Source organism: Daktulosphaira vitifoliae, unplaced genomic scaffold (genome assembly GCF_025091365.1).
Source record: "Daktulosphaira vitifoliae isolate Bord-2020 unplaced genomic scaffold, ASM2509136v1 Scaffold_4, whole genome shotgun sequence".
Lineage (NCBI taxonomy): Eukaryota > Metazoa > Arthropoda > Insecta > Hemiptera > Phylloxeridae > Daktulosphaira > Daktulosphaira vitifoliae.
The window spans coordinates 12,204,422-12,232,204 of record NW_026099575.1 but is presented as its reverse complement, the minus strand read 5'-3'; the positions used below and the strand labels follow the sequence as shown (position 1 = coordinate 12,232,204).

The 27,783-nt window shown below is 28.0% G+C and overlaps 1 protein-coding gene across 49 annotated transcripts in view; it reads right to left on the bottom strand.

Moving 5' to 3' along the window:
- Window positions 1-27,783, bottom strand: part of LOC126904295 (unconventional myosin-XV) — a 76,510-nt gene that overhangs the window by 9,478 nt on the left and 39,249 nt on the right. Inside the window, exons 3-49 of one of the 49 annotated variants that reach the window (XM_050683208.1) lie at window positions 20,846-20,956; window positions 20,686-20,774; window positions 20,557-20,620; window positions 20,181-20,290; window positions 19,745-20,014; window positions 18,534-18,835; window positions 17,956-18,110; window positions 17,703-17,897; window positions 17,501-17,635; window positions 17,153-17,440; window positions 16,933-17,090; window positions 16,638-16,862; window positions 16,248-16,575; window positions 16,022-16,178; window positions 15,605-15,738; window positions 15,373-15,546; window positions 15,144-15,304; window positions 14,658-15,063; window positions 14,344-14,409; window positions 14,151-14,276; window positions 13,876-14,081; window positions 13,705-13,809; window positions 13,232-13,347; window positions 12,270-12,592; window positions 12,068-12,203; window positions 11,662-11,852; window positions 10,914-10,991; window positions 10,758-10,850; window positions 10,365-10,613; window positions 9,694-10,030; window positions 9,225-9,405; window positions 8,885-9,146; window positions 8,684-8,821; window positions 8,397-8,525; window positions 8,226-8,329; window positions 7,950-8,121; window positions 7,826-7,856; window positions 6,612-6,691; window positions 6,475-6,539; window positions 6,120-6,390; window positions 5,849-6,053; window positions 5,430-5,773; window positions 5,213-5,368; window positions 4,910-5,114; window positions 4,726-4,844; window positions 4,472-4,658; window positions 3,958-4,238 (exon numbers count right to left, since the gene is read on the bottom strand). The exons of 2 other annotated variants lie outside the window; for them this stretch is intronic. In XM_050683208.1, coding sequence (XP_050539165.1) covers window positions 4,219-4,238; window positions 4,472-4,658; window positions 4,726-4,844; window positions 4,910-5,114; window positions 5,213-5,368; window positions 5,430-5,773; window positions 5,849-6,053; window positions 6,120-6,390; window positions 6,475-6,539; window positions 6,612-6,691; window positions 7,826-7,856; window positions 7,950-8,121; window positions 8,226-8,329; window positions 8,397-8,525; window positions 8,684-8,821; window positions 8,885-9,146; window positions 9,225-9,405; window positions 9,694-10,030; window positions 10,365-10,613; window positions 10,758-10,850; window positions 10,914-10,991; window positions 11,662-11,852; window positions 12,068-12,203; window positions 12,270-12,592; window positions 13,232-13,347; window positions 13,705-13,809; window positions 13,876-14,081; window positions 14,151-14,276; window positions 14,344-14,409; window positions 14,658-15,063; window positions 15,144-15,304; window positions 15,373-15,546; window positions 15,605-15,738; window positions 16,022-16,178; window positions 16,248-16,575; window positions 16,638-16,862; window positions 16,933-17,090; window positions 17,153-17,440; window positions 17,501-17,635; window positions 17,703-17,897; window positions 17,956-18,110; window positions 18,534-18,835; window positions 19,745-20,014; window positions 20,181-20,290; window positions 20,557-20,620; window positions 20,686-20,774; window positions 20,846-20,956 — 8,157 coding nt within the window. In that variant the 3' untranslated portion in view covers window positions 3,958-4,218. Of the gene's footprint in view, window positions 1-3,957; window positions 4,239-4,471; window positions 4,659-4,725; window positions 4,845-4,909; window positions 5,115-5,212; window positions 5,369-5,429; window positions 5,774-5,848; window positions 6,054-6,119; window positions 6,391-6,474; window positions 6,540-6,611; window positions 6,692-7,825; window positions 7,857-7,949; window positions 8,122-8,225; window positions 8,330-8,396; window positions 8,526-8,683; window positions 8,822-8,884; window positions 9,147-9,224; window positions 9,406-9,693; window positions 10,031-10,364; window positions 10,614-10,757; window positions 10,851-10,913; window positions 10,992-11,661; window positions 11,853-12,067; window positions 12,204-12,269; window positions 12,593-13,231; window positions 13,348-13,704; window positions 13,810-13,875; window positions 14,082-14,150; window positions 14,277-14,343; window positions 14,410-14,657; window positions 15,064-15,143; window positions 15,305-15,372; window positions 15,547-15,604; window positions 15,739-16,021; window positions 16,179-16,247; window positions 16,576-16,637; window positions 16,863-16,932; window positions 17,091-17,152; window positions 17,441-17,500; window positions 17,636-17,702; window positions 17,898-17,955; window positions 18,111-18,533; window positions 18,836-19,744; window positions 20,015-20,180; window positions 20,291-20,556; window positions 20,621-20,685; window positions 20,775-20,845; window positions 20,957-27,783 lie in introns of those variants that run through there. 46 more of the 49 variants (XM_050683235.1, XM_050683215.1, XM_050683211.1 and 43 more) reach the window with 46 other exon arrangements.

The window sequence follows — 27,783 nt, the reverse complement described above, 5'->3', positions numbered from 1 at the left end:
ATGTTCGAAATTCACCAATTTTAAAAATCGTAATTTTCGGGGATATTTCCTCAGTTTACGAAAAACGAGGGACAGTTTTTTAATTATTAAGGTTGGTATTTAACTAGATATAATTTGTGATATTTTTATGTATTGTTGAGTGAAATCAGTCTAGTCAGAAATTAATAAAATTACCAACAGACACGAAAAAAATGAATGAAAATAAATACATCATATTAAAACTATTATTTTTCTATCTTTGCATTGAATCTAAAATATCTAAAAAAATAGTATCATAGCGCATAATAATTCTCATTTTTTTATTTTACTACAGTCAGTTTTTTAAATAAAAATAAATGTGTTTAGCGAAGAAAATTTTATCAACGAATTCTATTTACTATGATCAATATCTTTGAGTACATCCAGACATGTTCGTAGGTATTTATACCAGTGTAGTAAAAGAAATTTCAATGCAAGCACATAAAACTAAATAAGGTTAAACAGCTCATAACTTGTTTCTGTGATGACTTTCGACTTATACATAATATTATAAGTTGAATGAATTAGATTAATTTTCCAACATTTTTTACTTTGAAATTTTTTTTTTAAACATACGTCCAAATGTATGTATAATTACTAAATTTTTTTTCTTTAATTGGTAATATGAACATAAATATATAATATTCATAGTTTGCTGGGTTAATGTGTGACTTTTCATTCACACAAATACATATAGATATATTAGATTAATTGAAAACACTTATAACTTTTGATTTTTTTTGATAATTATTATCTTCTTAGACTATTTTTAAAGCAAATTTTTATTAATTAATCATTAATAAAAAAAATAACTTTGATTTTTAATTATTGTTTTAGNTTTTTATTAATTAATCATTAATAAAAAAAATAACTTTGATTTTTAATTATTGTTTTAGTTTTAAAACGGCTATTTTTTAGTTCTTTTCTTGCAAAAGTTTGATGGGTCGATAACAATTTTAGAACAAGTACTCATTTTGTTTTTAATTTTTTTTCAAAATTTTAAAATAGCCGTTTATTAAATAATTTCTTTTGAAATTAATTTTTAATGGAACAATAAAAACTTTTTGAGTACTTCGTAACATACAGGAAATGGTTGGCATAGTCATCACTGGAGCATTAAGAACTACACCAACAGTTTCATCAGAGGCACTAATTGGATTACCTTCTTTGTATCTAAAGGTTAAAGCTCAGGCCAAAGCCACAGCACTAAGATTCCACAATAGTTATCTGTACTATGAAGAGCGACATGGTAAAATACTAAAAGAGACAGTCCAGAGCATTTTAGAATACCCCTTGGACCATATCAAACCGGTTCTTAAGAATACCATTCTCTACAAAGTGGAAATCACTACACGTAGAGAATAGAATATTAAACACATGACATAGAAAGGTAAGTGGTGGAATTTGGGGTCTAAAACCTTAAATAAATGTCAGCGTGTCAATGAGCACAACACCTTCTAATTTTCAAGCAGAGATGATGGCGATACTAGTGGGGGCTCAGAACCTGCTGGTATACAAGAAAAATAAAATGACTATTTTAAGTGATAGTCAAGCGGCTCTGAAAGCACTCTGTAACGATCAGGTGAATTTAAAGCTTGTCCTCAAATGCAGGGAAAGTTTAGAAACACTAACGAGAATATAGAGATACACTAGCATAGATACCAGGACATAGTAGTATCACTGGTAATGTAAAGGCCGACTTTTTAACTGGAAATAAAGTAGAGAACATCTATGTTGGGATAGAACTAGTAGTAGAACTCACTGACCAATCGCTTAAAGCGCTACCTAAGAATTGGTGCAGAATACAACATAGAAAAATCGGGAAATACTTGGTAGTACCTAAACAATCTAAAATATTTTTCAAAACCCCCGATTCACTGGTACCCACATAGCAATGAAATATTTCTATAATGTTTATTTTTGATATTAAAATGTTTCTAGAATGTAACCAGAATATTTTGAAATATTCTCACAATGTTGTCAGAATATACTTTGGCAGCCAATATTATATTCTTACAATATTTTAAAGGTATATTTCTAAAATATTATTAAAAAAATGCAACTTTATATTATATTTAGATTATATTCATAAATTTTTTTGAAAATCGGCGATCTCATCATTGTAACCTCTCCTTGTAAGTTAGAAATTGACCTATATAATTGGTAATATGAAAACATATTCTAACTATAATAAAAAAACTTTTTAGAATTTTAAGTTTCACAGGACAATAATAAGATATAATCGCGCTGATAAATTAAAAAAAATTTTAACTCGATAGGGCCTGCAAATAATAGCAACAGGGTTTTTTTACTGTCCCTGACTTACTTAGCTTAATTGAACGAGGTTAATTAAAATTGATACTAATTAGAGAATACGGTTGTGTACTTATTAAGAATTTAGGAATATGTATATATAATACATAAGTATTATATAACTAGTTATCAATAAAGGGGATGGCTTGCCTCTCTTAAGTTACCTCAGTTTGCCATAGTGGTGAACACAGAAATTAAATTTAGGAGGGGGGGTTTGAAATTTAAAAAAAATTAGATGTGACACTGCCCATATTATTCGTTCACAAAAATTCCTGTTTTCGATTACTTTATTGTGAAAATATTTATAGTATATGATCTTTTTTAGCATGACTACACATCATATAAACATTTATTGACAGGACATGGTCACTTGTTTAAACATTATTACGCAATGGATCTCGAAATCACCATTGTACAAGAAATGTGAAGTAGAAGAGAAAGACTCATTTCACATAATGTAAGAATGTGAAGCCTCATCCACATTAAGATCAAACTACTTTATTAAACCTTTTATCGAAAAAGAATATATCAAAAGACCCAGAGAGATACTAAACATTGCCAGAAAGATAGGACTCTTTGGGTATCCAAAGGAAGTGACTTGATTGTCCTTCCTTAATACAATGATAGATATAAAGTAATTACATTTCGGGGATAACACTTCGGCGTGTAAACCGAATCAAGACAATTCGGTGTGAGATTTAAACAATGGAACAACAGGTCAGAGTGAATGGGTATTATGTCCACCTCACTTGTAACTAAAATTAAAACCACAAAGTTACAAACATTTTATTAAATTAGGTGATATATGCATTAAAAATAAACACTAGTACGATCTATACTTTCACATTATAATAATAATAGCTAGAGTATTGTTTTATTAACAACTAATTTGCATAATCAAATGAAAATACAATATTTTCATGTATTTTGAAAACTAAAATAAGTTATTTAAATGAAATAAATATATATTTTTTCCATTTCAATAGTTAATAAATAATGTAATAATTATATTTCAATTTTTATTGTTTTTCATAGCAGTTATAAGAAAACCTTTAATAAAAAATTTAGAATAAGTAGGTAATAATTATTTATTTCATATTATTTTAAATGGAGATGGCCTATAAAATATCTAAAATATTGTATTGTTTATTTCGAGGAATACATAATAACATCATTATAAACTCCAACTATCAATCGCATGTAAAAGTACTTTTATAGTTCATTATATTTATTATTTATAATAAACAAAAAGTCGCATCTGCTATTTCGATAATATAAACTTAAAATTACATTAAACACAGTTCCTCTAATCTTATTTTAATAAGTATAAGTAGATTTAATTTTTCGTAAAGAATTTTGGGGATTCTGGGATTTATAAAAAAAAAACAGCATTTTAGATCATTAAATTTTAATTATATTTGTTTATTATAGTATATAATGGTAAAAAATTTAAATCAACAAGTATTATGCTAATAAAAATGCATAATATATATGTATATATCACTACGTAAAATTCACTTCGAAATAAAAACATAAATATTCATTATTTTATTTATCAATAATCACTTTATTTATAATATTATCTAGTTTGAACGTATAANATTTTATTTATCAATAATCACTTTATTTATAATATTATTTAGTTTGAACGTATAACTAATTGGCCTATTTATTTTTTATAAACAGAATCACGAAATGATTTTATAAACATTAAATAATTTATAAAATAACAAAAATCATATAACTACATACTTTTCCAACAATTCGTTAAATTAACTCATTTATATATGTATTAATGTATTCTCATAACATATGAATTATATATAATGAAACTTACATTTAAAATAAACTTAATATTTTCTTTTTTATATTTTACGAATTGTTTTGTTAATGAACACCAACTTTATCTAGAACCAAATCAATCAAACGATTAAAATTTTTACATAAATGGTTGAAAAATTATTTTATATTTATTACATTATAGAGCTTGTTTTATGTAGATATTTAAATTTATTTATTTTAAAATTGCAATAGTAATGAATACAAATACCATATATATTTTATGTATACATCCTACATCAGTAGATATTATATCCAATGGAAAATTTAACACATAATCAATATACTATCATATACTTACGTCTGTGCATGGTAATGTATTGTCTAACAAGTCTAGCGATCTCATGTGCTTGATCGGTTTGTAATCTAGCTACTCGTTGTTGGAATAAGTTACCACATTTCAATTCTAAATAAAGTGTGGCACCTTCGCCAGCTCTTACTTTTCTTGTAGAAATTACCTCACTAAATGGCACTGTCGATAAAGTCTCCTAAAGCAAATTAAAAATATTAGAAACCAGAATTAAAAATACTTATTTACATATTTATATTTATTACGTGGGTAACAATATGAAGAAAATGAACTCCAGTTCTATTTAAGGCTAATATTTGTTGATCGCCACTGCGTTTCACAGCAAAGAAGCTGGACCCAAATAATGTCCACTTACTTAATATTTCTAAAATATACAAAAGTTAACACATTTGTTTCAAATACTTTACTACATTAAAAATATATATATACCTAAAAATTTGGCTTTAGCATCTACATTATGAAGTACTTCAATTTGTGGCCAATGGTTTTGCACCATTTGTACCCATTGTGCGGGTTTAAGATCTCGTTGAGTGAGCGCAGGTTTTGGTAAAAGAAATTTCGTTTCTTTTAAAGTGGGAGGGTGTAACATATCAGCTGCACGATGAAGTAATGCCGCTAATCTTGATACCTCAAACTAAAAAATAATATAAATTTCGTTTGCACTCTAATATTTATTATTTTGTACTTATATTTAAGATAGTTCTAAATAATTTGTTTCAAAATTTAACGTACTAAATGATCTTGAGATAAATGTTCATTGGGTAAAACTAGAAGCAATCCTTCCAGGTAGTCGGGTGCTATTTGATTAAACAATACTTGTATGTATAACTGACTGTCAAGACGTAATGGGAAATACCACACCGATCGACAGAATATCAAATAGAACACCTATAAATTTAAATAAAGCATAAACAAAAATTAATTAATAAATTTGTTTTAACACTCTTACTTGTTGATTTTTATGTAGTTCAGTTGTAACATCCAAAATATATTCGTCCGCTGCAAGTGGCATTGTAAATGCATCTCCTTCAACAATACAGTATAGGGAGAATTCTTCCATTTCTAACGGATCATTGACATTTATAAGAGAACACATGCCAGCTATAACATCAGCAACTACAGTTGTTGATTTAGTGTTCACGACTGTTTCACTACCACCCGGCAGTCGATACAGTTGTCTTTTTGAATTTCGACCAGCCGAAACTGCGGTTACTTCTTCCACACTTGGAACATTTTTTCTACCACCATATCTTAATGTTTTTCGTAGGTTCTGTAAACAGACATTTGCAGTTCCTGGAAAACGAGTAAATGTTTTTGATTTAGACAAAAAAATATGTATAACTGTTTGTTTTGATCAATTTTAAATACCATGGAAAGCTCTTCTTTTGTCATAAGCAGAAGTTTCTAAATATTTTAGAAGAAATGGTCTCAAATTTTCTGAACAAGTGAAATAGGCAGCAACAATACTGAGTAAGCGCCATCCACGTTGGCAACTCTCAGTTTTATTATTGGTAGTCTGTTTCATCAATTGACAATAAACTTCGTCCCTCAAGCTTTCAAATTTATGGCAGTGCTGAAATGGTTAATTGCCTATTATTAAAATTATAATCCTATAAATTATGGAAAAGTTTTCACATACCATTAAAATAGTATACACGCATTTGACTTCATTAAACTCTGGAGTAGTCGGCAAATCACCCATATATCGCATAATACATTCAAAACATTCAATAGCCAATACATCCAATTCGGGATCTAATCTAAGAAGACCCTCAGATAATGGTATATTTGTGTATTTGACCATTTCAAACTGTTCTTTCCATGTCCAATCATCACTCTTTTTTTTAGAATTTTGCAAAACTTTTAATGATCCATTAATTTCTCCATTTGCAGATTTTAACATATCGAATCTACACATAATCATATTTTTTTTAATAAAGATAAGTTCTCGAAAGTTTAAATTCACATGTAATTTCTACTATATAAGGACTTACTTCTCACTATGCCTGAAATTATACATTGCAAATTGAAGTAGCGAGTGTTTACCGTCGTCTGCTGCCTACAGGAAAATAATTATTTATGAATTAAGTAGTTTTGTTTTAATGAAATTAAAATTAAATATCAATATTACATGATGATTTGGCGGTGGTGAATCATCTTGTTTATAAGATATTGATGATTTTGAATACTTCGGGTTTGTTTGTTGCCACCCTATATATAATGCATATATATATATAAACTAAGTTTTAATAATATTTAGAAAATATTAATCCAACATGATTAGAGTAAACTAGAAAAATTAATTGTGTTTATCATTTTATCGTGAGAAATAAATTTTTTTAACTATTAATACAAATTAGAATTGAATCGCTTGAAATTAACAGAGTAAGTAGGCATGTTTTTGTCTTTTTTGTTTATCTATTTTTCAGAATTAAATTTTTTTTAGTGCTTTATCGTCTCAATTAAGGGCCATAGCGGCCTTTCCTAAAGCAGGAGGTTTTCTTAACCATTTATACTCCGGAACGGGTGCTTAGTCCGTTAATTTATTTTTTATAACTTAAAAATATTTTTGAAGTCTTTTTTTAATTTTAAAATTTTAAGAAATTCATTTTTTGGTCAATGAATATTTTAATATTTATTACACGTAAGTTATACACATGGTACACCTATGTATTAACAAATAAAAATCTTTAATGATCTGGTCAAATTTTTTATAAAACAAACAGCTACAATTAATTTAATTGTTTAATAAGAGTGTAATGATGATCAGTTATACATTATTTTATTTCCCGAACATAACATGCTACAGAGGACGGTGGCCTTTTTTACATGTTAAAGAGCCAAAGATAATACTTGGATAGGCCAATGATGGATGAGATGGGTATTATAGCCAGCTTGCACCAGAAATATACTAATGAGAAAATCACAAGAAAAATCTCGCTGAAACCCGGAACTGTGTGCACTGAAACATTCTTTTCTACCCATTAGGCCAGGCCGACTTTTAACAATAATAGTGTAAAAAAAAAAATAAGAATATCCGGTAGATTTAAGTTGTAAAAATTATTTTATGTGTAAGAAGATTCTAAATCACTTTGTATTTTACAATAAAATAAATTACTATAAATAGGATTTTTAATTATGTGATATTGTGAACTGTAACTTTTCAATTCGAACTATATAACTAAAAAGTTTGAATTATACTTTATTATTAAAAATTGATTTAACATCTTATTTTAAAAAAAAAAAAAAAAAATGATAAAATTTTAAAATTAGTTTGATTTAATATACAAATTGTTCGTTGTATTATAAAAAATAAAAAAAAAATCTAATAAAATTAAGTTTTACCTTTATGGTCTGTAATACGCATTTTTTCTTCCTGTAAAAATTATAAAATGAACACATATATTTATGTATATTGTCGATTTTTTAAATTGAAATATTTATTATTATTATTCAAAATTGGATTTACTGTTTGACGCGGAAGTCGTCCAAGGGGTGCAGCGTCTTTCAAAAATGAACTTATCATCGAATGTATTTGTCTAGATCTATTTGAATGGAATGGAATAGTTTCACCAGTCATGACTGTTAGTTGGACTGAACCCCCAGCTTTACCCATTGAAATATCAGCAATGTCTTCAAAGCTAAATAGTATTTAAATTGTAAATTATGAATATGCCTTTTAATTTTATATCATTAAGTACAGTTATCAATGTAATTTCATGAATCAATATAATTTCAAACTTACGTCAATGTTTGTAAAATTTGGTACTGGTTTTCGTCTTTTCGAAGTAAATGAAGGCCAGCGTGTGTAATTGCTAAACATTCCACTTCTCTATGTTGATATCCACACTATGAAGACATTTAATTAAAGAAATTAAAGTATAATAAATGGTAAATAGATACTAATTAAACATACTGATACTGTAAATATTCTAGCAAAGTATAATGGCCACGAGCGAGCCAATTCAACAATTGATCTTTTGGTACTCGTTTTATGATGTCCTGTTTGCATATTACTCGCTGTTACGCCAAATCTATCTAGTAGCTAAAATTATATAAATTTATGTATTTACTGTGAACATTTATTTGATAAAAACATAAATTAAATTTACTTTAATATTATTTATTAAATCAAGAATACGAGTAATTGTTATGCAAAATCTATAAATTGCTAAAGTCTGATAATAATATAAATATACTTACATCCAACATTTCTTCGCGTTCATCAACTGAAATTCTTCCATGAACTGAGTGAAATTTATTAAACATATCAGAAACTACTTGACAAAATATTAAATGTAAAACTAATGGACTGGATATTGTTTCTTTTGGTGTAAAAACCTATAAAAATTAAACTATATTAAATTTAAAAAATTATAACATTTTATTTAATGTACAACTTACTTCTTTTCTGATATTTAATTTCCACGGGACTCGGTTATATGTGAAAAAGGCATTAGGAGGTGATTGTAAAAGTTTAGTTATTTGGGTGTCTTCGTGTTGTGGAGATTGTATTCTATGTTCTGGGCGGCTGTTGAAATCTGGTGTTTTTTCAATTTCATGTTGATCTAAATAATTGTTTGATCCTGAATTTCTGAATATATTTTGTTCATATTCACGCGTTACAGGTTGAATAGGAGCAGGTGGACTAGTATTGCATTTTTTCCTAAGTAATGTAATTTAGATTTTTTTAGGATAAACATTATATGATAAAACAAAACTAAATTTGAATTAAAAAACATACATATTTTGATTATAAAAGCTATTAGATCTAGATGGCGTTATTGGTGGCGGTGGTAATCGCCATCCTGAATTTTCGATTCTTTCAACTTGACTACGTATGACGTTATTTGACTGCATATCAGATGCATCTTCTTTGACTAAACTATTAGAATCAACACTGTCTACACTACCCCATCTGCCAGCTTTAAAATAAAATTATTATTGTTTTTTTTTAATAAATATAAATTTTAGAATGATAGTTAGTCAAATATTTAAGCAATCGCAAGCAAAAATATGATTCATATTACATGACTTAAAATTGCAACTTATTTTTATAGTTACTATAATTATACCTAATAAATCACATATTTATCCATTAATTATAGAGACTGCTAATTAAAAAATATTAAATTTTATCATGTCATGTTGGTAGAATTATAATAAGCTTAAAAACAGGGTAGGTTTAAGGTATTGTTGCAACAGAAACTTACCAAGTTGTTGTTGCAAAAGCAACCGTCTATCAGAATCCAATTTTCCAGTCGGTGGAGCTGGCATATTATTTATAGCTTGGGGTCTAGGTTTACTCGTTGAAGATCTTAAACTGTGATTAGCAGTGACCATTTCCAATTTATGTTTCATTTCATTACTAATTCGCAGTTTTCCTACACTTCCAGGACTTGGTCTTGATGCTCCAACTTCTAAAGACTTATAGGATGATCTATGAATTTCTGACTGTTCTTTATGTGTTGATTGTTTTGGAGGGTCAGGTTGCTGTATCTCATACTCTTCCCATTCAACGCCGTTTATATCTCCGTCTTGGCTAGAATCCTGTAAATATAAAGTTTATTAATCCTATTGAAATCAGCTTAAATATGTAGAATCTAATGTATAATAAAAAAATTTTTCAAAACGTTCTATTGCAAAGTTCAAAAATTCAAATATTGTTATTGTTAAAAAAAAAAAACGAAAAAATTCTGTATATTTATAAATATGGATATGTAACATAGCATATTTTGAATTTTCTTATTTTAAAAATATTTATTTAGTTAATTTATTATTGATTTCAAATAACTTAATTTTTTTTTATACAAAATATTAAAAATAAACCCATTAGTAGAATAATTTATTTAATTATCTGAAATAATTTTTGTTAATAAATTACTTGCGAATGCTTGTGTCTTTGTTGATTTTGTTGCTTAGACATTTTAAACTGCAAAAAGCTTTGGTGGTTGGGAAAGCCATTCATATCACTTGGTGCTCCATTACTTACAGCATCACTTGCTGGTGGCCATCTCCATTTACCTATTCTCACAGTTTTAGCTCTACCATAAGGATCCATAAATGGTCTAACTTCACTGGGATCACATAAATCTGGTGGGGGAGGCATAGGCGGAGGAGGTGGTACTAAGCTCTAAAAATATGTTCAAATAATTTTTATACGATCAAATATTCATAAAGAAGTTAGTTTCATTATATTATTCATGGTAATTTTATTTTCAAGTAATAATATTATTACCTTTCCATTGTTCGATTCCATTGATGATCTTNTTATTACCTTTCCATTGTTCGATTCCATTGATGATCTCCTACTTTTTAGTTCGCTCAATACATTTGTAAACGTAGATTGGGGTGAGCCCGTTTTAAGTCCCTAAAAACAAAGTCTCGTATAAATTAACAGAAATTTACTATAACTTTAAATAAATATAATCACTTGAGATTTATTAGTAGGTGTAGACTTGTGTTTTGGGGGTGAATTATTCCATATGCCAGATGTATTTTCAGGACCAACCTAGAATTATGCCGATTGCAATTTTAATTTAAAAAAAAAGTTGCTTTTTAGAGAATTAAAGTAATAACTATAAATAACATTAAAATTTAATTAATTGGCAATATTTGTATTAAATATGTTTTTTTTTTTGAAAACCATTAATATACTTTTTATTATTGATCAATACAACTGGCAACAATAACATGTGTGCTACATAATTAATCATGAACGCATGCAAATATTATCAACTCATTCAATATAAAGTAAGTATAGTAATCAAAAAACTGTTAGCTGTAAATTAATTTGTCGTTTCCGTTAAGTTTTCAATTTTGGTTTTAGACAAAAGTGAAACGGAAAGCGGAACAAGAATATTCATTGTTACGTTTCCGTATTGTTTTTGAAGTTATAAATTTCTAAAGTTCTTTTATATGTAAATCATACACATAATTTTTATTTCAATAATTGTATACAATTTTATATAGTCAAAATAATTAATTGCATATGTTATTTAAATATTTGTCGAGATAATTATTTATTTCAAACTTAATATTTATACATTTTTTTAGTTTTTAATGTTGTAAGTTATCTTTGAATACAAAGCACATTCATGACATTTAAAGTATCTAAATCTTAAGAAAAAAAATGTGTCCTTATTGGTATTCAAAATATTAATTTAGAAGCAAAGCCCTACCGGTGGCAAAAGTTGCTGCTGTTGCAATAACTGATGTAGAGCCTGATTTTGTGCTAATATTTGTTGCTGTATTTGTATGTTTTGTGCCATAGCGGACTGTAAGAACGCTTGGTGAAGATTTGCCTGATAAGCTAACATACTGTCACTGGACCCGTTGGTAGTGTTTGACGTGTTAGCTGGTACGCTGAGACCTGTGAATAATGTAAAATCGAACGTCATTTAAAACGTTCACTAAAAGTTGCTTCTGTAATGTCGGCACTAGTGACGACAGGCCAATGACTGGCGAAACGCGGTAGTAAATGAACTAGGAAAATTGGAGCGCGCATTGTATCATGTGAACGCTCTCATCCGTTGTTTTATAACTGTATTATTATTGTTTTAACATAAAAACGGCGGATGTACTCACTATTCGGAGAGTTAAACATTTGTGGATTCATAGTAGGCATTAGTAACGATGGTGGAGAGAGAATGGGCATAACCGATGGTGAACCAATCAGAGGGGACATGCCAAATGAAGTGTTCCCAGATTGACTAGAACCGTTCTGTAAAGCAATTGTATTTAGTAATAATCAAGTGATAAATTTCATGCATGCAGTTTAATTATTTACCTGCTGAGATGTAACTCCTCGACCACCACCCTTGATAGTTTTAGCGAGTAATTTGACGTCAAAATCTACATGAGCATTATGATTTGATCCTAATACTCCATCAACACAACGATTTTCTCCTTTAATAGATGTAGAAAATTCACAAGGATCTAATGATTCGTCATCGATGGCTTCATACGATTTACATCTTATTGAACCTTTAATTGAAGCGGCTAATGATCTAGCGTCAGAAAGTTGATCTAATACTGGATTGAATAAATCATCTAAAAATTGATCCACATCTGATGCTTGAGATGGTACACGTACGCGTCTGACATGAGAGGCTATATTAAAAATATAAAAGTTTTAATACTCAGAACTACGCTCCGACTAACTGAGGCTCTACAATAGGACCTTTGGAACGTCCTTACGGGTAGATCACAGATTCCGATTAAGTCGGGCACGATAAGTTTTATAAGCAAAAAGTATTATTTTAAAATCAGTAAAATGAAAATATATTAACACATATTATTATTAAAATGAATAAAATTTAAAGGGGGTCAATAGTAAAATGGAATAAGTATACAGATGACTTTTGGTCCATAGTCATCTCAGTAACATTTTATAAATTTTGTAAACTACTCGCGTTTGTTGATCATACTACTTCAAATTAATATACCTTACTGAAGTTCCCACAAAATCTCACTAACTTATGTTATGTATGTGGTGGGAATTTTTACTCACGCAAAAATATTAAAGTAATGTTATTTCAAGAAACTAATTATTTCATATTTAATTTTCGTATAAAAATAGCTTAAATTGTAGTTCAAAAAACAAATTATACTTAAGAACTTCTCAAATAAATTTGTGTTCTAAATTTTTCTCATGGAATTAATCATATAGTCACATTCCCATTGAAATTGCTGATATTTTATGGATTATTCTTAAGATTCTTAAAGATTATTTACAGTAGAAGAGCTTACCTAATGATGGTGCTTCACTTGTGTCAGACATAGCGCAGCTTCTTGCCTCAGATTTGTCCATTTGTGATTTTATAGAATGTGAACCACGTTTTCCAGCATATTGTGATTTTATAAATCTAATGTAAAAATTCACAGTTAAATACTATAATAAAATAATTGAAAATAATAAATGAATGCGATACGAATACAGCTGATGTGAGCGTAGATGATGTGGGAGATAATGTCAAGTGGAAGTTTAGGATAAGGGTGGCCCTTATAGCAGTTGGTATTAAGGCGAAGAAAAAGGAGAAATTATGACTAATTAAATTTTTAGTTGATTTTTTAATTAATTAAAGTGTTGAATTAACAAAGTTTAAGAGAATTTAGAAATTATTATAGTTTACTATTTTTAAATAAATTCAATACTATTCATTTCAAATTAAACTTTGTTAGTATAACCATTAATATGATTAAAAAACTGTCAAAGTCTATACCTCGGATTTCCTTTTATATATGATCCTTTATCATCTTCCATTCTTGCATTTATATCGGGATATTCAAAGTCGATTTGACTGTGAGACATGACATCCGACGATGCACTATAAAAAATTTTAAAAGTGTCACAAATTTTAATGTTTTGTTATGTTGATTATACTAATTTCTACCCATTGTAATGCCGTGTATCACCCCTTTGACTGACAGATTCTAAGTTATCATCATCAACCAATTTCACGATATCATCATCATCATCATCACTGTCAGAATCTTTCTCAGCTTCTTGAATTCGTTCCATTGACATGTACCGTTCATTAAGTTTACTGTGTGATAAACCCAAAGAATCTAGTTTTTTAGGGGTACTAGCTTGTGGTATCTGCATCAATATTTATATAAATATTTAATTATAATTTAATTACTAAAAAAGTTATACAATTGACCATACAGGCGATATCAAGTTATCAAGGCTTCTTGATCGACTAGATTTTTCAAAATATCGGTCATTTAGTGCGGATTTACGTGAAAGTCCAATTTCGGCACTATGATCTCGTGATACTGATCGAACTTTTTGCTGGAATTTATATATAATTAAAACTTATTTAAAATCAAATACATGATCATTCAGTTGATTAACTTACAGATTTTGGTACTGGTGGTTGTGGTGGAGGAACAGTAGGTCTACGATTAACAGAAACTGACTCAACCTATTTAAGAGTATAATGTTTTTCATTTTAGTTGCAAAAATGACTGCAGTGATTATGTTAATTAACTATTATCTAAGCTATTTCTATGTCACTTAATTGTAAAATAAAGTATAACAAAAACGTTTTAAATTTTATTTTTTCTTGATAATTTGTTTGCTAATTAAGAAAAAATAATATAAACAATTTTTGAATTATATCTTATTTGCAGCTGAGTGACATAATTTAGTTAAAATATTTAAATTAATAACCTTTGAAATTGGTATAATTGGAGAAGGTTGAAATGAAACATGAGCTGGTTTACCAGGAAAACCTGGAGGCATTTCTACTTCTGATATAGCATCAAATACATAATCAAATCCGTTTCTTTGGTCATTATCAAGCGCAATAGTCCAACCATTACATTCCGCTATTCCTCTCTCTGAAAGTAGAGCTGAAGCTACAGTATGGCACCTAGTCCATGATTCCACTCCAGCGGTCATTGTTTCCCCATCAGGCATTGAAAACTCTAATGCAGTATTAAATCTCTTACGATTCGCTCTCCATTCAAGAAGACATGGGGGTGAAGATCTTGCTGGAGGCGTGCATGTATGCCCAGACAACAGTTTTCTTTGACAAATACTCTTATAGCCATCATATCCATGATCCGACACATATCTAATAATTTATAATCAGTAATTAGTAAATTGATTAATTTTTGTTTTCATTTGAGGAATGAATAATGAAAATATATGCACTTTAATAAATATTTATATAAAGGTCCCGTAGGAGGAAATGCTGATAAACAACTAGCCATCAATAACCATCCTCTTTCATTATTTGTTTCTATGTCATTACGCCATGTTTGATTCACTAATTGGCACAGAATTTCGTCCCTAAGTCTTTCATTCGTGAGACCCTTTGAGAACAACGAGTTAAGAACATTAATACAGAAGTTAATAATTTTCTAAATAAACAAATTAATACTTTGTGAATAATATAGTCTGCTAAAGCCTGTTCTTTTTTAGGTGATAACGATTCGTCATTCATAAATCGAAGGATTAATTTGAAGATAGCAATTGAATCTATGTAGTCTGCATCTTTACTTTTGTGAAGAAATGGAGTTTTTATTGGTTCTCTTTTCATTCCCCATACATGTGACTAAATAAAGAAAAAATTGGTTAATTTTAGTAAGTAAAACACTTTACTATACATTTACTTTGAAATATATGTTTGTGAACTTAGAAAAAGCATGTTGATCAATATCTGATGGTAATGTATATTGCTCTGGTATTTCCACAATAGTTCCAACTACTTTTATTAATTGTCTTTCATTATGGGTCATCTGCCACTCTATATTATTAAAAGCTATTTATTAATAACACTACAAACAAGTTTTTAATGATACAAAAATTAACATAAACTATGTTATAAGATTTTAAGCTAATTTTTAATACTAATAATAAGATATTAAATAATAAATCGTCAATAAATAAATAAAGATTACACTGTATTAAATAGTATGCTTTAATTTTCATTAACAATATCTTAGTAGGTATTTTTAAATATCGAAGCGAATTTTTTTCATTTTAAGATTTAAATCCTAATTCTTTAAACAAATATATTATTGGTGTACCGTCAATTTTATTGAAAATAACTGCAAGTTCTGCCGGAATATCTAATGTATTGAGATTTGTAATTACATTAGGTCTAGAATTTTTTTCTTGTTCTTCTTTTTGTACTCTAGATCTCGTTCGCTCTTTGGCCAAATCAGCTTTTTTTTTCATTTCCTCCTATTTAAAATATTGTCATTATGAAAAAATGTCACTGTTTATTTAATATTTTAAAACATTCAATTAAACCTTCAATTGGTTGTATCTTTTTCTCTGGCGCCGTCCTCTAAATGTCGCTTGGGCTTTAATTATGCCTCTTTTCAAAGTTTCATATCGTTTTCTTTCAATCCACCCCCGAACTGTTGATTGTACTTTTATAGCACTTTGTCGTTTTATGGTATATCTAGTTCTTGCTAAAAATCCTCTTACATTGCGTTGAAGTGTAATAGCTGCCGTATTTAATATGGCAGCTCTTTCACGTTCTAAATAACGCTCAAGATTTTCACGTAAAAATACACGTGTAGTACCAAGTTGATACTCGTCGGCATGCTTTTCTAGTATTGTTTGACAAATTTCTCTATAATAATACATTGATATTTATTTCATTTAGCATCATGACTTTCAAATATAATTATGTACCTGTTAGGAGAACCCTTTGGTGGTAATTTCCGCTTGCGAACCAGTACTCGATATCTAACTACAAATTCGCTAAATTTCATACGAACTGGATAACCTAATTTACGAATTTTAATCGTTTCCAACATTCCCGAATAACGAAGTTGTTCTAAAACTGTGGGCATATCGAATTTCATTGAAACCTTTTCGCAATTTGGTTTAATGCAACGCACAAACCATGGATGGCACCTAAAATAATTTTGATAATTTATTTTCTCATGATCAGTGTGCAAGAGAATTAGATAAATTTAAAACGAACCCCGATATTGATTCAAGCAATTGTTGTAATGAATCGTGGAACCTAGCAGCAACCGTAGGTGTTCTAGGTTTCATGGTGACAAATCTTCCATTTGCTTTATTTAATGTCTTTGAAGCTTCAAAAGAATTTCTTAAAGAACTAAACATTTTACTCAACATCTGAAATATTAATTTTGTTTAAAACATATGAAGCAAATGAACTTAGTATTTTGAAAACGTACGGGTAAAGAACTTGAAATTAATAATTGTACAACATCTGGACGTAAAGTATCACGATTTTTATCTAAAAATCCATCAACATTATACCATACAGGACCCGCATAATGACGCACTCCAAATTCCGGTCCATTCAATCTTGGCCTGGAGTATAACTCATTTAAAGCGTGATTATAATGACATTTTTCTAAAAATGATAAGTCTGTTGCTCTAGGGAAATTAGATTCGTCATCTAATAGATGTAAAATCCCAACAGGCTTCTTAGATAATAATTGAATAACTGGCAAGTTATCCTAGAAAATAGAAATAATGTAATATATTTTGCGAGTTTAGTGTGCAAAAAATAAAATTACGTTGTAAGAAATATTCTGCCAATGAATTTTTTCTTTTGCATATTCTTGTTGTTCCAATTTAAATATATGCTTATTAAAGTAAACTTGTAAATTTTCATTAGCGTAATTAATACACAATTGTTCAAAACTATTTTCCTATATTAACAATGTTTTTTTTAATTATCATAGAATTATATAGTACTATAACCAATTAAATTATTACCTTAAAGTCTTCGAAACCAAAAATATCAAGAATCGATATAGCTGTTGTTTTTTTAGTTCCTTTAAAAACGATATGATTAATCCTTGCAACAAGCCAAGTAAATAGAGAACTATACAATGCCTTTGCAAACGCATCTCTAGCATCTAATGCTTGATCAATGTTTAATGCTGTGAGAACTCGCTCATTGCGTGCCTCCTGTAACATTGCGATAGTAAAAATCGTTATTAACTGAATGCAGAATAATTACACAAACCGTGGTTTTAGTGGTCAAAGCTTCTTTAATGCCTTCTACGTCCAATCGTAATAAATGACCCGTCCAGCGGATTTCCGCATCAGAACCAATTTCTACTCCTTCTTGTCCATGTTTTAACTGTTTACGATGAAAGTAAACGTTTCCCAAATGTAAAACTATTTAATAAAAAGTATTTTTTTTAAATTAAATAATGAATTTTGTTATGAAATTTCTTTACTACAATAATATGTTACAAAAAATTGATCTAATAATTGTATTGTTACATTATACTAACTTTTAAAGTAATTTTAAAATTTATTTTTTAAATAATAGCTTTTTAAGGTTTTCAATTAGTTGAAAATAAATATAATATACAATTAAAAAGAACTTGCGAGAATGATTAGAAAAAATATTCAACATTAAAATAAAAATAATGAAGTCATTCTGCAGTTATAATTATTTCAATGTTTATATATAAAATTTCATAATTCTAGGGATTGCCATAATATAAGTCATAATTTTATAAAGTTATAACTGATGTTAAATAACATTATAATTTAAGTATTTGACTTAGTTGAGTATTTTATAAATAATATTACCAGATGCTAGAATACGAAATATAGTGTCTTGCTCTTCTGATGTGAATCCTAAAACTTGCATAGCTGACATAAGTGACTGAAAATCTTCTGCATCATATTTTCCATCGATTTCACAATTTCCTCCTTGATTTAAATAAAAATATTTGTCAGCTGACAATAAGCCATACTTAAGTTTATCTTCTTCTGCCAAGCCCGCTAATAGTTCATAAAACACATGATAGTTCCGTTCTTCAGGGGCTTGTGTTACTATCCTAGATTTTTCTAAAAGATATTCAGTTACTTTGGCACCTAAGATGATTCCTCTAAAACATATGTAAGAAAAAAATTAGAAATAAATAAAAATCGATTTATGTAAGACATAATATATGATGTTTGATTGTAAACAATGGTAGTACAATTTTTCACATACAATGTGTTTAATTTTGAGTATAATATTCATTTTCTCGGAAATTATTGAAAATATTTAATTTTTGTTCAAATAAAAATGATTTAGTTCAAAAAACTATAATATTATGTAGCCAAATAATAAATTTCCATCAATTAAAAATTTAAAAATGTTAACATTAATTTTTTCAAATGAGATTTAAATTTTTAAATCCGTGTTAGCTGTGGATGTCGAAAGGCTGTTGTTATAGGAAGGGGATAAGGGTAACACCTAGGTATGAGGTGCAGACGAAGTGCAAGACACAAATACTTTGGGTATAGGAGAGGACAAAAACAGGGGTAGCCGAGTATGAGGTACAGACGAAGTTCCAGATACAAGTACTCTGAAACGTAGAGGACGAGAGTAGATAGGTTAAAAAAGGAAAAACAAAGACTTGACTTTATACAGTAAGCCGGACAGTAACAACCGAGTACTGAGATTGATGAATGACACAAAGCACTGGGTCGACTGGCCAAGATGGCCAGGTCTTTTGGGTTTTATAATAATTTGGACTATTGCCAATTTAGCAATAAATATTAATTGTTAATTCATCAGTCTCATTAAGCGGATGTGCTGTCTATATTTTATTATAATAAATTCTCACAATAATGAAAACGTGACACCATCATACTACATAATATTGTAGTATTTTAAATAAAATAATTTTTCTTTTTACACAAATTAAATTTTTTCAAAACTTATTAAAAATATTAGTGTCTAATCCAAAATTTATACCTCTTTATTAAAAAATAGTTAATAGCCAATTGATTTTTGTACATAAACTTACTGTTTAAAGTGTACTTCTAAAAACTTTCCGAATCTAGACGAATTGTCATTCCTTACAGTTTTAGCATTACCAAAACTTTCTAGTAAGGGAGAAGCTTCTAATATTTGCTCAGTTATAAGGTTTGATGACGATTTATTGACAGCAGCTAAATATTGCATAATCAGTTTGGTAGATTCTGTCTTACCAGAACCCGATTCTCCCGATATGACAACTACTTGATTGCCTCTTGAAAGCATCCCGTAAGCCGCAGAACCAACGGCGAATAAATGACTGTAAGTAAAAAAAAAAAATGATCCGTCAAAATGGAATTGTAATTTATTATGTTTAGACGAGTTTGAAAAATAGTTATTTAAGAACAGTGACAAAAAATCTGAAGAGTTATTTCCATTCTGTGGCAAATAGATTAAATGGAAATTTAGTGGACAAGTGCACTTACGGTGATAATGTTCCGAGAATTTGACCCTCGTATTTTTTCACCATGTCCAATCCATACATATCATACATTTTATATGGATTCACAGCTACTAATATACTTCCAGTATATGTCTAAAAAACAAAAATAATAGCAATAACAACAAAACAGTTTAATATTAATTATATGCATTGATAAATTTCATGAAAAAAAAAAAAAAAACATAGGATATGGTTATTTAAATGTATAATATCCTCAAAGAAAGAATTAATTTTTGTAATGCTATAATCCGTGGTTATAATCGTTTAACTGTTGTTTAACGGTTTAATCATAGGTTTCTAAGTATTTTTATTATCTTAATAAAAATATAAGAGTAACAGAGATGGTTTAAAATACTCACATATATAAGCTCTTTATCATAACGAATTTTTAAATTCCACAGTAGTGAAGCTTCATTAAGGTCGCTGTAAATTCATATTTAATAATAAAGATTTTTGAGAAAAATAAATGAATTTAAAAAAATACATACTTGAGTTGTATCATATCTTCGATTCCATTTTGTCCCAAATCTTGACGTCTATGTACACCAGTAGCACTGGTAAGCGAAAAAATTTGTGTCTAGATAATTATAAAACATTTTAATAAACAATTAAAACTTTGAATTGATGACAATAGTATACTAATCTTACTTTTCCCGCGATAACAGCTTGTACAGTGAGTACTTGTGCTGGTCTATGGTACTCAAGTACTTCACCTGGTAGAACATGACCGACACCAGGATCAAACCACACGAGATCACCCTAAAAAATAAAGAAATTTTATTTAAAAAATTATACTTTTTCAAGATTTACATAAACATATAATTTTACGAAATAAAAAAGTGTAATATGAAACTTTAAGTTGTAATTTTAAATTAAATTTTCAGCTTTCAAGATGTTCATACATGTAAAATTCACGGGAAGTCTATATTTTCGTGAAGTATTAACTTAATAAAAAGTTATCTTTGAGACTGAATTTAGAAATCATTTAAGGAAATTTTGGAGAATAATAAAATAATAGATTGTTAGGGAATTATACATGAATATTATTTGACAAAAATTTTACCTTTGGTCACATTTTCCGAAACTTCTTTATGAACACAAGTCATAAACAAAATATCATAGATAAGAAATTTTTTAACACCACTATTTTAATCGAAATTTTATCATTTGTAGTAAATAGGCATTAATATATTAATTTAATACTAAAAATAATGATTTTCATCAGAATTTGCGTCATATTAGCTTTGATGAGAAGCTAAAAAGGAATTAGTTTTACTATGATGTTTTTTTTATGTTATTAATTAATAATCTCAGTTCTCACTAAATCTGTTTTAATTATTAATACGTCAATAAAACTTAATTTCAATTTAGTTGAAGATATTGTCATCAATAAGAGAAGGTGTTAGTTTTACTATGATGTGTTTTATTTTTTATTTATTTTTTTTTTTGTCTGTTACCACTTTTTCTCAGCTCTCACCGAACCGATTTCTTTTAACGATACGTTAAAAGATCACAAATTGTATCTAGTCGAAGGCATTACCCTCAAAAATTGAAAAAATTTCCCTCGTTCCCCTTAAATAGGGTAAATCTCTAAAAAAATTACAAATTTAAAAATCGCTAATAATTAGCGAAAATAATTATTATCGAAATTTTTTCAATTTTTTTTTACTTAAAACTGTCATACCTTTTTTAAAAATAAACAAATCAATATAATTTTTTTATAATTCTAACACTTAACCTGCCCATAGGGGGGATTTAAAACGACAACTTTTTCACAAAAAAATATATATTTCAAATTAATTTTTAAAAGTGTTCCGGAAAATCTAACAATTTTATATATATCTTAAATTAAAGCTAATGTAATATACTTTATTTTTTCATTAAAAGTAGTATTTATATGCATCCTTCTTTCGACATACTTTTTTTTTTAAATCGAACCATTTATCTATAAACGGCGGGGTCCTATCAAAAAATGCATATAATAAGTAGAGTTTTGTCAACTTAACTTTTAAAAATGTTCCGGAAAGTCTGAAACTTTTATATATATCTTAAATTAAAGCTAATGTAATATACTTTATTGTGAAAAAAAAAACATTCGGACTTTATTTTGTCTTCACATTGAAAACAGACATCAAAGTTAATAAAAAAAAATACGATTTTTATAAAAAAATTCTTTTTAATATTTTTAACTTTATAATGCTATAACTTATTGAAAAGTGTATGGATCAATACAATTTTTTTATGAGAAATAATATTTATATCCCTCTTTCATTCGACATACTATTTTTTCAAATAACACCATTTCCCTTTGTATATTTAATATTATTAATATATATATTTATTCATATATTACACTTATAAATCATAAAATTTGTAATCAAGAGATAAATAAGGAAACAGGAGATCATGTAGCTTTTGGAATAATCCACCAATTTTTTAAAATTAAACATTAACTACAGATTTGCATCGAAGCGTTTTTTTTTTTATAGTGATTTTAATCACTGTCAGATATCATTATACTTAACCCAACTATGGCACGTCCCCATTGTGCCGCGACCCCATTGTGCTGGGTTTTTTTTAGTATGCTTTTGTGAATATTCAATAAAAAACTTCGGTACAAGAAGAGTTTAAAGAAGACTATTCATGTATAAAAAAAACAAAATTTTAACTCAATTTTTGAAAGTGTTTTGGGAAATATGCTCTCTTTAAATCTAAATTGAATTAAACCTTTAAAAGTGTACTATAATATAAAAAAAATCATCCCAAAATTATTCTACTATAGTAGAAAATGTTATCTATACTTGTTTCAACTATGCCGCGTCCCTACAATGCTATTTTTTTTTTTAATTTTTATAACCATAAAAAAAAAAAGAGTTATAATTATAATTCATTATATTATTAATATATTTTAACTATAACTTGGTTTTTAACAACTAAAAATATTTCCATTTCAATAGTACGTTAACAGCTCAATTTTTCGAGAATGTAAAAAATGGATTAAATATAATTGTAAAAAGATATACACTTTCAATATGTCTAAACGATGATAAACAACCAATTAATATAACCATACTAAGTAAACGTAGAATGAATTACAGTTGTTACAGTTTTTTTTTAATTTCATATAAAGTTAATTGCGTGTGTCAGAAAAAGAAAAGCATAATTAAATAAAACCAAATTAAATAAGATTATTAAAGTTTCTTTTGACAAAAAAAAACTTAACCATGAGATTAATACGAATATTAAAAAATGTTGTTTTCCTTAACGTGTGGTAAAGCTATCAAACGTATTCATTTAAAAAACAAAAGATTTCTTAAGTTTATATAAAAATATCACGTTTTTTAAGATTATTACAATTTGAGTTGTAATAATCTTGATAAGGAAATATCATTTTACTGCACTGCCAAATGGTAAAAACTTTTACCAATTTACTTCTAGGAAAAGAGCGAGCAATTTACTCATTCTTTTTTTTTTTTCATGGATTGAATCATGATATTCTTTTGCATATGGTTAATGCAATAGTAGTGATGTCAATNTTTTGCATATGGTTAATGCAATAGTAGTGATGTCAATTTTAACAAAAACTTTTGAAAAGTAAAATTTTTCTGGTAATATTCAATATTTATGAGCTTTCTCAACATAGTTATAATTTAAAAGGTCTAGAGGGGACATAAGCCATCAAATCCTATTAAAGCCCACCATTATCTATGAAAGTTACATGTAAATTTATATAGAAGTATTATTAAGAAGGGGAGAAGTAAGATACTTTTAATATTTTGTTCAAATTGGGTGAGATAATTTAACAATTATCAAATCGTCTCTTACATCATATTAAGCATCTTATACAATAGTACTATAGTANTTATTAAGCATCATATACAATAGTAACATAGTACAACTGTAACACTGTCGTGATTGTTAAATAATATTCAATTTTTATTGATTGTCATAAGAACTTAGATTTTTGAATATGAAGTTTTTAAGTTTATTTCACTACGTAATAGCATTAAAAATGACAAACGGAGGAATCACTTTGGTGTACTTGTCCATTTTTAGAAATGATACAATTAATACAGTTTTAGTGAAAAAGTTGGCAAATATCTTTTATTTGTTTATTTTTCACCTTTTATTATTTATTTATTTACATTACTTTTAACGGATAAGAATCAAAATCAATTCAAGCATATTGTGACGCATTAAATAAAAAAATACATTAACCTCAGCATTTTTGTTGAACTGAAACGTTACTGCTGTTTGAAAAGCCGGATTTTAATTTGCCTCGAGCTTTCAGTTTTTTTGTTAAATTAAAAAAAAAGAAAAAAACCAAAAAGATTATACATTGTTGGTAAATCATTTATAATTAAACTTGCTTTGACGGTAAATAATCAGATGTGTAATAATAAGTGTTAAATGTGATTTTATTTTTTATTTTTAAAACAAATTTTTGAAAATCATTTTGTTACGGATGAAATAATAAAAAATATTTCAACTTTTATTTAATTTACTTAAAACCCTTTAAATATGACGTTCAATGGTAGATTACGTTTAATTATTACAACTGTGAATAGCGAGCAGCTATTTAAACTACATTTGACTTAATTGAAATTGTTAATTCGTCAATATTACTTCCATGACAGTAGTTTTTTTAATATTTTAAAACATGTTTTAATAATTTACAAATATCACTGTATCAATTAAAACAATAAATTTTAAAATTAGTTTTCTGGGACTGTCAAAAAAAAAAAAATAAACTTTTTAATTTGTTATTCAGCTTTTAAGAAATTACATTTGTCTTTGAGTCATAAAAAATAAGATACCGGACACCTTTTATGACTTTTATTATCGTTTTAATGATTAGAAGTATGCGGTATAATGCATTTTTGATCAAAACCTANTATCGTTTTAATGATTAGAAGTATGCGGTATAATGCATTTTTGATCAAAACCTATTTACTTTAATCCGATGTCCTGGGTTCTTTATATATTTTTTGATATCTAACAAAATAATAAAAATAAATAATATTTCTAAAACTAGATCAAGCCGATAAGTGAATCGAGTAACCATGCTGATACTGTTAGTACATGAGGTCAAACAAAAAAGACTAACATCGACGTTCACCCCCGTTAGCGACATTTTATTGTTTATCAAAATTGTATTTTTATTACTCTGTGACCTATGCAAAAGTATAATCTCTGCGAAGAACTACCCTGAAGTTGATAAAATTATATATGAGCCCATGGGAAATAGAATCGTAAAATGACTAATATAATATTTTAAATTATACTACATAGTTGTTTGTTTTATGGGTTAATATTTACACGTAAAATGGACAGCATAAATACGTACTATACTTTAATATAACACTTAAACATATTATCATTTCATATGTAAATAGCGTGGCGTTGATATGAAGTCGTCTAATTCGTGACACATTATTCATAAAATATGAAAATATAGCAAAATTCTATTGAAATTTTTAAAAATATGGCACAGAGTAAAAAGTCTCGCAATGAACGTTCACAAGAAAAATTCCTCCATTGACTTTATCTTATAAAATATCACACTTTTTGCAATTTTTACACATTTTTCTTTTCAGTTTTTATTGACATCATAACAATATTACGGTTTAAGTTTATGTGTGACTATCCTCTGCTATCTAAAACTACATCTGTGTTTTGGGAAAAGCTTATGTATTATATATATATATTATCCTCCTTCAGGGCGTAATACAATCTCAGTCAGTTAGTTAAAAGTTCTAAGTCAGTATAAATTGCTCATTTTCATTCTATTAAACATAATGATACACAAATCAGAATAAATAGTGTGACACTTATATTGTGTTATTAATATACAAAATAACAATCTGAAGAATTGGGATTACTTAATTTTTTACACCAATAAAATCAAATATCATATAGTTAATAGAATATTATTTTGATCAATACATTAAAATAATTATACTTCCTATAATTTTCAAGACAGTAACTGTATATTTGTGAATCGCGAGTATGTTTAAGAACGTTTTTAAAATAATCATAAAATCTTTTAATGGATTATGCGTGCTCTACTGCAATCGTGTCATACGTGGAGTTTGTAGGATAAACACTAATACATAACCTTGCTGAATTAATCACAGTTAAGCTTGTAGTGATGTTTATAAGGGTTGATCTTTGGTATCGTTCAGTGGGCGACGCGATTTCATTCGAGAATTTTGATGCCAAGTATTCAACTTTGCTGTACGTAAGAATCGTAGATAAGTTAATTGTCATTTTGTAAATTTAAAGGAAACACTACATTTGTGTACGATAGTGTCCTTTTATATAGCCAAGTAGTGTTGCGAGCAACCGAGATAATGTTATTACTTTAATTGTTGAAAATTTATCGTAGACATTAAAAACATTGTGGCAATCGCGATTCTCTATAGTAACTGCTAGTTATCTTATGCTTAATAGGTTTAAGCAATCACGTCCTTCACATACCGTGCGAATTTTTCAGCTACCATAAAAATACCTTATATGATAGTTGGCTTTTTTATTTTTATGAAACGTTATGTTTTTGTAAATAGACATTGGAAATCTTGGTTGATGGTAAAAAATATTTATTTATTTGTTTGTATCACGAAATAACTACGTTGAAATCGTTATGTGCGATATTTTTAGCAACAACACATTAGAATTACGTAAAAACAATCATTCCCGCTTTATTCACGCCTTGTAAACAACAAACGTACACCGAGAAAATAAATTCTATATACGACTCCCCGTATTTGGTCGGATAAACACGATGTGACACACATTCCCCTTTTCCTGGGAGTTGTTGTATTGGATGCATCAAGCTTCCGCGACACCGGTTCATTTTACTTGGCGACACGGGGAGGCAGTCCAAAGGTTTCCCGGTAGTTGGACAAATTCTCAGCGGCACTTTATTTCAGTTACTTTAATGATTTTCCCGAGAAATTTTCATCGCCTATAAACGTTTTACGCAGTCTGTTTCAATGCTTGATAGAGCCTTTTAATAGCAGGTATGTAAAGACTATGTATTAGTTCAAGTTGACCATGTACATTAAGAGCGATATTAAAAGCCAGTTCGTATGTACCGAATTTTACGGAAAGAGATTATTTCCGCAGAGGAAGAATCGAGGTTTAAGCCTGGAGTGGGTAAAATACAACATTTATGCCCAATTCACCGATAAAGCCTAATAGTAAACCTTATAAGTAAAATCCACTTAAAAATATAAATAAATATTTAACTCGAGTGGATTGGATTGTATAAGAGATTCGAATTCAGTATAGTATGTAATTGAACACAATATTAGTACGAATAATTGTAATAACCGTTAAACAAAAACACTCGAGTACATTTTCCTGGTACCGTTAACAAACAATGCGGGACAACGTTAAATTCATTTTATCATTATTATTAATTATAAAAAGATATATACACTTCATATTATCTCAATAACTATAGAGTAAATGCACATCAATAAAAAATTGATGTACTTATGATTGTTATACCATGGTAAAAAATTAAAGCGGACCATTGAAGCTTTTTAAAACTAATAAGGAATTGTTGAGATATTCAATTT